Genomic DNA, 12,488 nt, shown 5'->3' on the forward strand with positions numbered 1-12,488 from the left:
GGACACAGCGGGGGAAGGGGAGGGTGGGATGAATTGGGACTTCAGGATTGACATATACACACTACCATGTGTAAAATAGGTAGCTAGTGGGAACCTGCTGTATAGCACAGGGAGCTCAGCTCAGTGCTCTGTGATGACCTACATGGGGCGGAAAGGGGGGGAGGGAGGTGCAAGAGGGAGGGGATATATGTAGACATATAGCTGATTCACTTCATTGTACAGCAGAAACTAACACAACATTGTAAAGCAATTTTACTCCAATTAAAAAAAACCGGTAATATCTCATTTTATAATTTTAAGATGGTACCATCATATTTAAGAGAATTCTTCTATTCTAACCACTGTACATAAATTAAATAATCCCGATGGATTTAGAGGTTCCGGTCAGTTCGGCTCAGCCCAGTTCGCACAGCCCAGTGGAGCTGGCCTTGCGGGAGGCTGCTGCTGACCCGGGCAGTGGAGCGGAGTCCGGGGCTCCGGGGCGGGTCCCATGTGGTGGTCCACGCGACCAGGTCCCGGTCTCTGCGGGGAGGGGGGGCGGGGAGCTGGATGTGGGGCTGGGCAGCGTCGCCTGCACGGGGGTCGCCCTCTCTGGCCTCCGCTTTGCACTGTTCACTTCCACTCGTTTCAGACTCTGTTGGTTCCCTGGGAATTGACACGACACGACATGACATGACACGACACTCTCGTTTGCTGTTTCCCGGGACCGGTTGCGTGGAAGGAGCAAAGGCCTCGGCGGGCTGGTCCGCGTGTCCCGAGGACGGAGCCCAAACCTGGGCGGAGGGGACCCCGGACTGGACCCGCGAGAAACCCCCAGGGAGCCGCTGGGGTGGGGAGCGGCCACAAGGGGCTCCCACGAAGGTCACCCACGGGAGGCACCCACTGGACACCGTCCAGGTGAGCGCCTGGACCCCCGACACCGCCCGAGCCCTCTTCCCCCCGCGGCGCTGGACATGAGGCGTGCCGGGCGCCGGGCTCCAGTGGCACAGGAGGCGAGCGCAGGGGGCCCGCGTGGACCCCACGGTGGGCGGTCAGGGCCCGACGCCTCCCAGCCCGCAGGTCGCGTCCCCCGGGTCCTGGTCCTTGGCAGGATCTGGGCAGCAGGGCAGGCAGGGCGCAGCATTCTAAGAGGACGATGGGAAGTTTAGGGATTCATGAGAAACTCGGTGAACAGCGCCGGGTGCTGGCCTGCTGAGGGTGCCCCAGGCCCCAGGAGCCTGACTGTTCCCTGCCTGGTCCCAGTTCTGGGGTGAAACTGCCCCATCGCTGGCGAAGCAGCAGCCACATGTGGCCCAGAGAGAACCAACCTGCCCCCCACTGAACGCTCACCTGTCACTGTGTCAAGTGACACTGGGTGTAGGCAAAGGCCATCACCCCAGAATTCTCCTGCCCTTAAATCCCTATAACTGTACAATTAAGAGAATTTATATATTGCATCATCTTTACACAAAACTAATTTTTAATAATAAAGCATAGTGCAAATGTGTCTGAACAGACATCCCAACATTACCAGCAGAAGTCCAACAGAGTATTAAAGAAACACAGGTGGGAGGTCATTTCAGCAGAGTCAGTCCTTTAATTTAAACCTGTGAATATGTCATTTTACGTATGACTAAGAAAACTGTTCATTAAATACATTTTTATTTGGATTGTTTAAAAATCTAGTAATAAATGTTACAATGTTTTAAAGCTGCTCTGAAAATCAGAAATATTCTTGGAAAAGAGCATCCTACCTGGCTCTCTGTTGCCTTTGAAGTTCAGTATACACTAAAATGCTGTTTCCATTCAAAAATAGTAATTTATTTATGGCATACTGAAGTGACATTCTTGAAAAATGAACTCTGGACAGACACACGCCTTCTATCTACACGAATGTACACCCATCAGCTGTAACGTCGGGGTCACTGCACGGCTTCCTCACGGCGTCCCACCACCTACAGGGCTTCCCGCAGCAGCAGCCGCAGCCTCTGCAGCTCGTCGCCCACCGGGGCCACCCACTCCCGCCGCAGGTACTGGACATCCACGTTGCCTGAGGCTCTGGCCAGCACCAGGGCCAGGAAGCCACTGCAGGTCCTCTCTGCTTCACCCACGACAGTCATGGCCACCAGCCTGAAATCGAGAAGCACACGCCGTGTGATCCTGAGTCTCCCAATTACCCACCTTCCCAGGGGGGTGCAGGAGGAAGAGAAACGCTGAAAACATAGGGGGTAAGCTCCTTGACATCAGTCTGGGGATGATTTTGTTGGATCTGACTCCAAAAGCAAAGGCAACAGAAGCAAACAGGTGGGACTACTAAGCAGCTTCTGCACAGCAAAAGAAACCAGAAACAAAATGAAAGGGCAACCTACAGAATGGGAGAAAATACTTGCCAATCATACATCTGTTAGGGGGTTAATAACCAAAACATAAAGATCTCATACAACTCAATAGCAAAAAACCAAGCAATCCAATTACAAAATGGGCAGAAGATCTAAATAGAAATTTTTCCAAAGAAGACACACAGATGGCCAACAGACAAGTGAAAAGATGCTCAACATCATTAATCACCAGGGAAATGCAAATCAAAACCACAATGAGCTATCACCTCACACCTGGCAGAATGGCCATCATCAAAAAGATAAGAAATAACAAATGCTGGAGAGGGTGTGGAGAAAAGGGAGCCCTCCTGTACTGTTGGTGGGAATGTAAATTGGTGCAGACACAATGGAGAACAGTGTGGAGGTTTCTCAAGAATTAAAAATAGAACTACCATACAATCTAGCAACTCCACTCCTGGGTATTTATCCTAAGAAAATGAAGCCACTATCTCGAAGAGATATCTGCACTCCCATGTCCACTGCAGCATTATTCACAAGAGCCAAGACATGGAAACAACCTAAGTGTCCATCAAGGGATGAATGGATAAAGAATATGTTTTATATATATGTGTGTGTGTATGTGTGTGTGTATATATATATATATATATATATATATCCGTATACATGTGGAATATTATTCAGCCATGAAAAAGGGAATCCATTTGTGACAACATGGATGGACCTTGAGTGCATTATGCTGAGTGAAATAAGTTAGACAGAGAAGGACAAACACTGCGTGATCTCACTTCTGTGTGAAACCCCACCTCCACCCTGCACACACACACACACAAAACAGGCTCACAGACAGAGAACAGACTGGTGGTTGCCAAAGGAAGGGGGTGGGGCATGGACCAAATGGGCGAAGGGTACAAGCTTCCAGTTATAAAATGAACAAGCCGTGGGATATAGTGTACACATGGCAACTATGGTTAATATCACTGTGTTGCATATTTCAAAGTTGATGAGAGTAAATATTAAAACTTCTCATCACAAGAAAAAACTTCTGGAACTATGTAAGGTGACAGACGTATCATTTGACAATATATACAAACTTCACATCATTATGTTGTGCACCTGAAACCAATATGTTTTACATCAATTTTACCTCAATATAAATAAATAAATAAATGATAATGTAATTCTTTGATCCTTAGACTATTTTGGACTAAATATGAAATAAACACACTTTAAAGTGGTTTTTTAAGATCTTACTCAAATATATAAATATAAAACTAATATTTAAATTTAAATATAAATAACCATACTTTAAAGTGTAGTGGCCTTATACATAAATCAAGTAAGAAAGACCATCAGTGATGCTTCTGCAAAAATCACCTAGGAGGGCTCATCCTGAGTTTCATCAGACTTACCTGTCCGGATAGACGGGCTGTTTGGCGACAGGACCCAAATCGCTCTCCAGGAGGTCCCAAATATACACACAGGATGTGTCGTCCTGGACCAGGAACACAGCCGGTCTCGTGGAGGACCACTGCAGGCCAGTGACGGCGCGGCCGTCGGTGCTCTTGTCCCACTGCAGGAGCGGCTGCTCGGCCGTCAGCTGGTGCAGCCTGACGCTCCCGTCAGAACAGCCGGCCTGGGGGAGGCGCGGAAACATTATCACAGTTCTTTTCTCTTTTTCACTCAAGCTCAGTAGCCAAGGAAAATTTTCAGAACGTCAAGCTTTTTTGTTGTACAGCAAAAATATTTGGTTTATATTTTGTTTTCCAAACATAAAATCATAACACTAAATCTTGTCCTCACAAATCACAAAGGTGAGCGTTTGGAGATTCTGATACACTTTGTACCCCCTGCCCCTCCCCAAAAGGGCTAATAATCGGTGAATTCAGTGAACATATAAATAGGTGTTTATTTTTAACAAAGCTGAATACTGCTGATTCAAGCATAGGACATTAAGATTGGCAAGACTGACGTCTTTTTTTAAAAAATCACATACATTTGCACATATAATATGGCTTTATATTCCTTTTGGATTGAAATTTCCATAAAACAAAACTCAGCTGGCCTAGTAAAAGACTAAATTTTTAGCCTAGGAAAAGGAAATTTAATTCCTTTTTACTCAATATATTTAATTCTTCACATATTTAATCTTTCAAAAAAAGCAGAGGCAAGATATAGCAATCACGAAAGCTTCTAAAGTAAATGAACAGATTTATGCATAATAGAGCCAGGTGCCCACTGCCGGGAGGGTGGAGGGGACCCTGGGCCAGCCCGGGACTAGGGTGTGCGTGTGACACCTGGTGGGTGGTGAGTAGATGGAGACCAGAGGAGATCTCGAGGTCGTGTCCTGTACACAAGCACTTCTGACTGCCCAGGTCTTGGTTTCTAGGTATTTTTCTCCGAACAGGAGCCAGGACTCCTTGGAGAAATGGCTGATCTCGAGGGTTCCTGTGCCAGAAAGCAAAGAGGGGCTCCCGGAACGATGTCAGAACCACCTCCAGGGACCCCTTCCCCCAGGGGGACCATCTGAGCAGCGGCATAAATGCAGGCAGCGAATCTGAGACGCACTGAGGACAGTGAAAAGCCTCGTGTCCACGTTTAGACAAGAAATACACATGAAGGAGGAAAGGCAGTCTTCCGACCGGCAACAGCGCCCATGGAATTAACGACAGGGCGACAGAACCGGCCTGGCGACCGACACGGGGTGGGGTGAGAAGCAGCAGCAGCTCAGTGTCTGTGCGTCTTCCACCAGCCCCGGCCGATCAGGCAGGGAAGGAGGGGCCCCACGGTCAGGAAGCGCCCGCATCTGATGGTGAGGAGACGTCCCCAGACTCAACAGGGGACGCCCAGGCCCTCTGTGCGATGCTGAGGCCAGTCCCAGGTGAAGGCGGCGAGGAGCCACAGTGACTGAACGGGACGCGTGACCTGGGCCACGGCGCTGCTCACGAAGGACACTGTCGGGACAGTCGTGGGCTTGCGCTCAGACCCGCAGAGAGCAGGACTGACTCGGACGGGCCTGGGCTACAGGAGACCAACACCCGGCCCCTGCGGTGGAGCGTCCTGGCCACGGCAAGTGTGTCACCGCACACTCAGGATGGTGGGGGGCGAGGGGCAATGCTTTGTGCCGTCCTCGTAGCTTTTCTACAAGCCGAAAGTTACGTCAGAATAAAACGTCTGAAGAAGATCCAGACGACAGCCTCATGGAATGAGCTGTGCCGACCACACGGATGGGACTTAGGAGGCCAGACCCGAGTGCTGTAGATCCCAGCAGACGCTGCAGAAGAATCGGTGCTTAAAACACAGGCGTTCTTACCAGGAATATCGGTTCTCCAAACGGTGAAAAGTCAATCACGTTCACCTTCACCGGCCTCACGCCCTGCTGCTGGGGCCTGAACAACCTGGGAGAGACTCTCACGTCTTGTCTGGTGCCATGGCTGATGAGGCCCTGGAAGGGAGAGTAAGGAGGGAACCAGGCGGGGTAAAACTCTTTTTCTTGAAACAATTTAATCAACATTCTGATTAAAGCAAACAGTAAGTTTATCTCCAACAAAGATACTTACAGAATGAAACCTAGACCATTACTCACCATGTCTGTGCCAACAACAAAGCGATTAGGGTCTGAAGGCAGAAATTTAACGTTCAGTGTTTGTGTGGACCCCCGAAATTCATAACCTTTATGGGAAAGGCTGGAAAACAGCAAAGATGAACAGATGGGCAGTCTTGAAACTGTCAGGGCGGAGGTGACACTTAACACCGTCACCTGCCGTCTGCCACTGGATGCGCTTCTAGCTCCTTTTCCCTTTGGTTACCACGCTCTGGACAGTTCCTTCAGCCCGTCCCCTTGCTCACTCATTCTTTCTTCTACTGTCTAATCCACTCTTTCATTCACAGACTTAAATTTCAGAGACAACAGTTCCATTTCTAGAAATGTCCTTCTGATCGCACAATTCTCTCTCGTACCCTGGTGGGTGTCCCTCACACGGCAGCGTCCGTGACTCTCTCCCCATGAGCCTGGCCGTGGACGTGCCCGCCGGTAGGCAGCTGTCCCGGTGCTGACAGCCCCCGGGCACTGGTCTGCCCCACACTCACTCCTCAGCTGCGGACCCCTGACCACACCCCGACTCGGCTTCTGGGATTCTCCAGCTGGAGGGGCAGTGAGTCCCAGGGTCCCGGGCAGGGGTCAGCCCCAGCTCGCTGCCCAGCAGGCCTGACACGTCCCTGGTCCCCACGGGAGCCAGCTCCCAGCCCCACCACCCCCCAAAAGCCTGAAGGCTGACTTCAAGCTCCACCCTTATTCTGGCACTTTCCTCTCTTTTTTAAAAGACTGTATTTAGTGTGTTGTTGGTTTTTTACCTTGCACAGCGTTTGTATTGTAACAACCAGGGCCCAGGGCTGCTCCTGCCACGCTGCCCCAGTCCCGGGTCGGGGATCTGGCCCCTCAGTCTCTCCCCTCTCTTCTTACCTCCGGCCCAGATCCCCGCCTCGGGGCCCGCTGCCCTGGTCACCTCCACGCTGGGCCGACCAGGTCCCGCCCCTCCCGCCCCCAGGCCCCCTCCTCCCTCCTGGTCCTCAGCTGCACGGTGCCCCTCAGCTGAGCTGGACGTCGGGCGAGAGGCACGCTCTCCCCGGTTCCTGGAACCAGCCGGCCACCAGGTGCGCTCAATCCTGCCCTTTGCTGAGCCCAGCCCTCCGTCCCCACGAATGCCGCCTGGTTCAGACTCTCATCTCTGATCTCCATCCGTCCCCACGACAGCTCCTGAGGCTGGCCCCGAGTCCCCTCCTCTGTTTCAAGCTTACACTGTCGCCAAGTTTACGGCTCTAAACTGCAAACAAGATACGATCCCTCCCCACGATCGAGACGAGTCCCCTCCTCTGTTCCAAGCTTACACTGTCGCCAAGTTCACGGCTCTAAACTGCAACAAGACACGATCCCTCCCCACGATCGAGACGAGTCCCCTCCTCTGTTCCAAGCCTACACTGTCGCCAAGTTCACGGCTCTAAACTGCAACAAGACAAACCCCTCCTTCCGTAGAGCTCCGAGACGAGTCCCCGTCACCTTCGAGGGAACCGTCTGAACCCTCGGCGCAGCGGACCCGCCTCGGGGTCAGGCCGCCGACTCTACCCCTCTCTTGACAGCAAACCTACCGGCAGGTCTGAAACCATCGGCGTCTTCATGCCTCTGGGCTCCCTCTGCCCGGGGCGGGCTCCCTGACTCTCATCTCAGCCCCCGTCCCACCGCCGTCCCTCCTCCGAGCCCACACTCCGCGTGGCTCCCCCCAGCGCTTCCCGCGTGTGCCGAGCCACGGGGATGAGGAGACGTGCCACCAGGCCACTCTCAGGGGAGGCCTTGCTGCCCCAGGCGTCAGGGGCACTGCACCCAAGGTCCCCCTCCTCCCCGGGATGCCCGCGTCCAGGGCCGAGGGAGGGAGGCTCAGGCCTGGCAGGGGGACTCTGGGGAGCCGCTCCTGCTCTGAGCCCCCGGGCCAGGCAGCTGCCGGGGGGCCCGCCTCTCAGCTCAGCCCCCTCGCCGCCACCCCTGCCAGACTCCCTCCGCCAGACGCCGACCCCACGGCTGCAGCAGCTACTGGCCACTTGTCTGCACTCGGGGCCCTGAGGGAAGAGGCACCACGAAGCAGCCGGGAGGGCACGCTCCACTCGGCACGTGTGGGCACGGTCCGGACGGATGTTTGTTACCCCCGGGCCTGGGGAGGCACTGCCACGCCTTTAGCGGGGAAAACCCAACGTCAGCTATGGTGACACTCTCCTTTAAAGAGCGTATAGTTAAGTACAGGAGAAATTTATAGTTAAAAGACAAATGCAATGCATGGTATGAAGTGATACGGCCATAATGGAGATGAGAATGGTCTCACAGAAATTCAGTGAGCGGTCAGGGGGCCACCCGTGGCGGGCTCTGCAGTGTATTAGATGAATTTTTTCAAACATAACTCACTTCTTGTCATAATTATACTGAAATCAACGGCAGGTGATTTACAATCATGAAGCACGTATGAATTCATTGATACAACCCAGAGGTGTTCTGTCTGAGGAGGAAAAGTCAGGCTAATATCAAAGCGTTTTCCAGGGTAAATCACAGGCTGACAGCTAGGCCCTGACTGCGGTGAAAAGATGAGAAAAGACATCTTCGGGAAATAAATTAACATGAAGTATATAAATACCACAAACAATATTCATACATCTAAGATTTTTACATCCTATTAAGTTATTTGAGTAAAAACAGAAACCTAATTTCTGAATAAAACTTTCACACCAATGTTTCTAGTTCCTGAAACTTGTCTATTTAACTTCAGGGTTGTATTAAAACTGGATGAAAAAGAGTCAAATCGTACCAATTCATAAAATAGAAAATATTTTAATCAAAGAAAAATGTTAGCTCCATACCTGGCAATTGCATTTATTACTTTGATTCATTAATAATAAACTAAGTATCAAATAAACTATTTAGCAAAAATACAGTGGGAGAAGTTAGGGTTCTTCAGCACCAGCCCAGCCGTGCCTTTTACCTCACACTATTTCCTCCTGGGGGAAACAGGGCTTTGTGAGCAGGGAGGCGGCACAGACCTACCTGTCACTCAGCTGAATCGCGGCACTATGCACCAACTTTATCCTCCCTCCAGGTAGCAAGCCTACAAACAGAGAAACCAGAAATAAATGCTCCTCTTAATACAAGTTAACCAAAATCCAATTACATTTGCCTGGAATTATTTTTCATTGCTTAAATATCTGTGTTAGGAAATAACATAAAAACGCAGATTGATGAAGAGTGTCCTATCCCTCACTCAGGGGAGGTTCCTGCAATTGCCTTAGGATATGAATTAAGAATTTGCAGTTCAGGGCCTTAGGGGAAGAGGGTTGGTGGAATCAATATCAAAAAGCCTTTACATTTTTAGATTTGATTTAAAAAGGGAAGTACACTTAAGCCAAAAAAGAAAAAAATCAATATTTAACAAACCTCCAATGCCCCACAGAAACCCTCTCCTGTAAGCGTCCTCCGGCACCCGTGTCGGTTCCCCATGCAGGTGGGGAGGCCCCCTCCGGCCCCTCTAGCCGCGTCCTGCCCCGCCCGATGTCCCACACCCGCAGCAGCCCCGGGTCACAGGGAGCAGAGCGGATTTTGCACGAAGACAAGGCTGAGAAGAGAGGCCCCTCGGGACGGTTTCCACCACGTCCTCTCTCCAGGAGAGGGGCGTCCACAGCACCGGCCCCTCTTCATTTCAAGAAGTCAGAGTGACTCTGGTCCTATTTTCTGGCTGGCTCTATGGGAGTGCCCCCGGCCCGAACAAGGTGAAGGGGCCAGCCATTAAATAAGCGGCTGGAGCTGCTGAGGAAGTGCAGGCGGGCGGCCCCTTGGTGCCCGAGCCCAGGGCATCGGGACAGCAAACTGCCGGCCGCAGAGCCCCACCCCCCCCGGTGGCTCCAGTCTCAGAGGTCTTGGGGGTCACACACACCCAGGCCTTAGACACCGAGTCTCAGGGACGCCCTCGGGGAGCACAGAGCAGATGACACGCACGGGCCTCCCGTGACAAGGGTGTCAGGGGCCTGTTCAACAGCTGACAGGTTATAAAATACACAACTTAATTTTCATTTTCCATGCAGCTAATTACTGATTCTTCAAAGCGGTTATCAGTATCTTTAATCTTTATTGATTTTAGCAACCGTTGATTAAAATCAGTTTTTATTTAATAGTTACCTAAGTCACTTATTGCCCCTGCAGTATCTGCCTTTGCTAATTCAACCACCACCTGAAATAGAACACTGAAGATGAATATCAGCACGTGTAATAATCGTGAAACAGTCTAAGCAAAGTATAGTTCTAATTAAGACAGCATGTTACATTAGGCACTAAAAACTTAATTGCTCCAGAAAGAAGACTAGCGTTTACAAGTTATAAATCTCCTTCTTCGACCTGTTCCTCTACACTCTGTGACCGGTCAATGCCCTGTGCATCTCCGGCCCTGACACCGTTCCCCTTTCACTCCCACAGACACCCCCAGCAAGCCCGTCTCGTCCTGGTCTCCCCGCCGTAGCTGACTGCATGGTCGCCCCTGCTCCACACGCATCTCCCCCTGCCACCCCGACCACAGACCACCGACCACCACGCAAACCCTGGCGCGAGCGCTCGCGCGTCCGACTCACCCACACGTTGAGAACCCCACTCTCGTCCAAGGAAGCGACGTGGAAGGACAGGCCTGCTGGCTCTAGTGAAGACAGAACCGGGGAAGGACCGGCTCATAACCAGGAAACCACATCTCACAACTTGAGCTCAGGATTTTACGGAAGTGAAGGGTCACGTACCTTCTTGAGAAGAAAAAGGTGAAAGCACACAGCTCTGTCTTTTGCAGACAGACCCTGCGATGGGCTCTATTGCCTGGAGGGGACTGCGGTGGTTTACAGACGTCAGGACACCATCTGGGGATGAAAAGCACAGGCACCACATGCACGTAGTGAGTCGTGGAGCAGAATTAACACTGTGCAGGGACAGGCACATCTTCCCAAAGCACAAGGCCACGCGGACCACGGTGAAAGGACACGTGCCGTGGCTCTCAGCGTCACCGAGGAGCAGAGGCCACAGACCTCGTCACACCTGTGAGAAGAGAGACGGGCCCTGTGTCTGCACGACGGCAGGTACAAGGATGGACAGAGCGGGCCCCCGGGGGGCTCTCCACGGCAAGAGGGAGTCGCAGAGACAGAGCAGAAGCTGGGGCCACCCCGGCTGCGGGGGAACGGGGGGCTCACGGCCAGAGCAGCCCAGGGAACGGGGAGTAGGCAGACTCGGGAGCTGCAGGCTCCCCCCCGCCCCCCACCGAGAGCAGCACCTTTAAAGAAACGACACCTCACGGTCCAACGGAACAGAGCTCCTCTGACCTGGCATATCCACCTATAAAATGTCCAGGAGTAGAAAAGAACAGACAAACTCCACACAAAGCTACCGTAGGAACTCGAGAGAAAATGCAAATGAAAGTATTTCAACCCATGAAAATTCTCCCTCCAAAAAGCAAGCGTGAAACAGAAGACCAAAATCCAAACTACATCACATCTCTTCAAAAATACATCTGTAAATGTATTTAAAGCACATAAACAAACAAAAACACCTGGAATCAGAAACCCAGAACAAAAATGGATTAAAAAACATCAAGAAAGAAAATGAGAGTTAGGGCTGAACTCAGGAAAGAAACTGAAGAAAAAGACAAAATGGTCTCAGGAATGAAGAATAAGTGACAGGGTTTCAGATTCAATGAACTCAATTGAGGGAGGCCCACTGAGGAAGGGGTGTCCTCTGGATGTGAGGTTACTGAAACTTTGAAGGTTTTAATGGCAATGTTTAGATGGCAAAAGAAAACGAAGGACGCACGTTAATGGAGTAATTAAGTTTAAAAACTTAAGAGTTTTAGTGTTTTGAACATGGTGGTGAATTCAAAGGTTAATTAGTAATAGCAGCAGCAGTTAGAAAATGCACATTCTTAAAAGATATCTTTTCTAACGGCATCAAACCCATAAGGTACCTATAAACTCATACATTCTCAATAGTGGCAATTTCACCCCCAAAGGGGCAAAAATTGGTTGTTCGGAGACAAAAGAAACCTTGCCCTTTTATGTATAAAACACAGATGTACTCAGAGAACGTAAAGAGATACACAGTATATGTGCGGCGCTCCAGGCAGGGGCGATCAGGCTACTTGGTGAAGAGAAGGAGGCACACCCGACACACCTGACACAGGACCGTGTCCAGAGCACACGAGGCCTCGAACAACGCAACAGTAAGAAGCAACAAATCAACTTACAAATGCGTGAAGACCTAAACACACCCCACTGAAGACAGACAGCAAATAAGCACCTGGAGACACTCCGCATCCCACGTCCTCAGGGAAACACAAAATAAAACCTCGAGACACGCTCGTACCCACCAGAAGGGCAGGAAGCCTGCCGGCCCCGCTGGTGAGGACATGCGGCCTGTGGCACCCAGGGTGCAGGCTGCAGTCCTGACCGCCAGCCACGGGAATTAACCAGCAGCCCGCCCACCAGCGGGTGCAAAAACCCACATGGTGCCCAGCAGAGACCCTGCCCAGAGAAGGAGGGGTGACGTTCTGTGCCCCACACAGCCGTGACCGCAGGCACATCTCCCAAAGGGGCGGGGGCCAGGCTTGAAGGTCTGGG

The 12,488-nt window shown here is 51.3% G+C and overlaps 1 protein-coding gene across 3 annotated transcripts in view; it reads right to left on the minus strand.

Annotated features, from left to right (window-relative positions):
- Nucleotides 1-1,441: 1,441 nt before the first annotated feature.
- The window catches only part of DYNC2I1 (dynein 2 intermediate chain 1), a 50,102-nt gene continuing 39,055 nt past the window's right edge, over nt 1,442-12,488 (minus strand). For all 3 annotated transcript variants that reach the window (XM_059932924.1, XM_059932925.1, XM_059932926.1), the window contains 8 exons: nt 10,629-10,742; nt 10,470-10,531; nt 10,024-10,075; nt 8,899-8,959; nt 5,902-6,001; nt 5,629-5,760; nt 3,728-3,951; nt 1,442-2,109 (listed from right to left, as the gene is read on the minus strand). In XM_059932924.1, the coding sequence (XP_059788907.1) occupies nt 1,935-2,109; nt 3,728-3,951; nt 5,629-5,760; nt 5,902-6,001; nt 8,899-8,959; nt 10,024-10,075; nt 10,470-10,531; nt 10,629-10,742 (920 nt within the window). In that variant the 3' untranslated portion in view covers nt 1,442-1,934. The remainder of the gene's footprint in view (nt 2,110-3,727; nt 3,952-5,628; nt 5,761-5,901; nt 6,002-8,898; nt 8,960-10,023; nt 10,076-10,469; nt 10,532-10,628; nt 10,743-12,488) is intronic.

The sequence above is a fragment of the Balaenoptera ricei genome, chromosome 9, assembly GCF_028023285.1.
Source record: "Balaenoptera ricei isolate mBalRic1 chromosome 9, mBalRic1.hap2, whole genome shotgun sequence".
In the NCBI taxonomy this organism is placed as follows: Eukaryota; Metazoa; Chordata; class Mammalia; order Artiodactyla; family Balaenopteridae; genus Balaenoptera; species Balaenoptera ricei.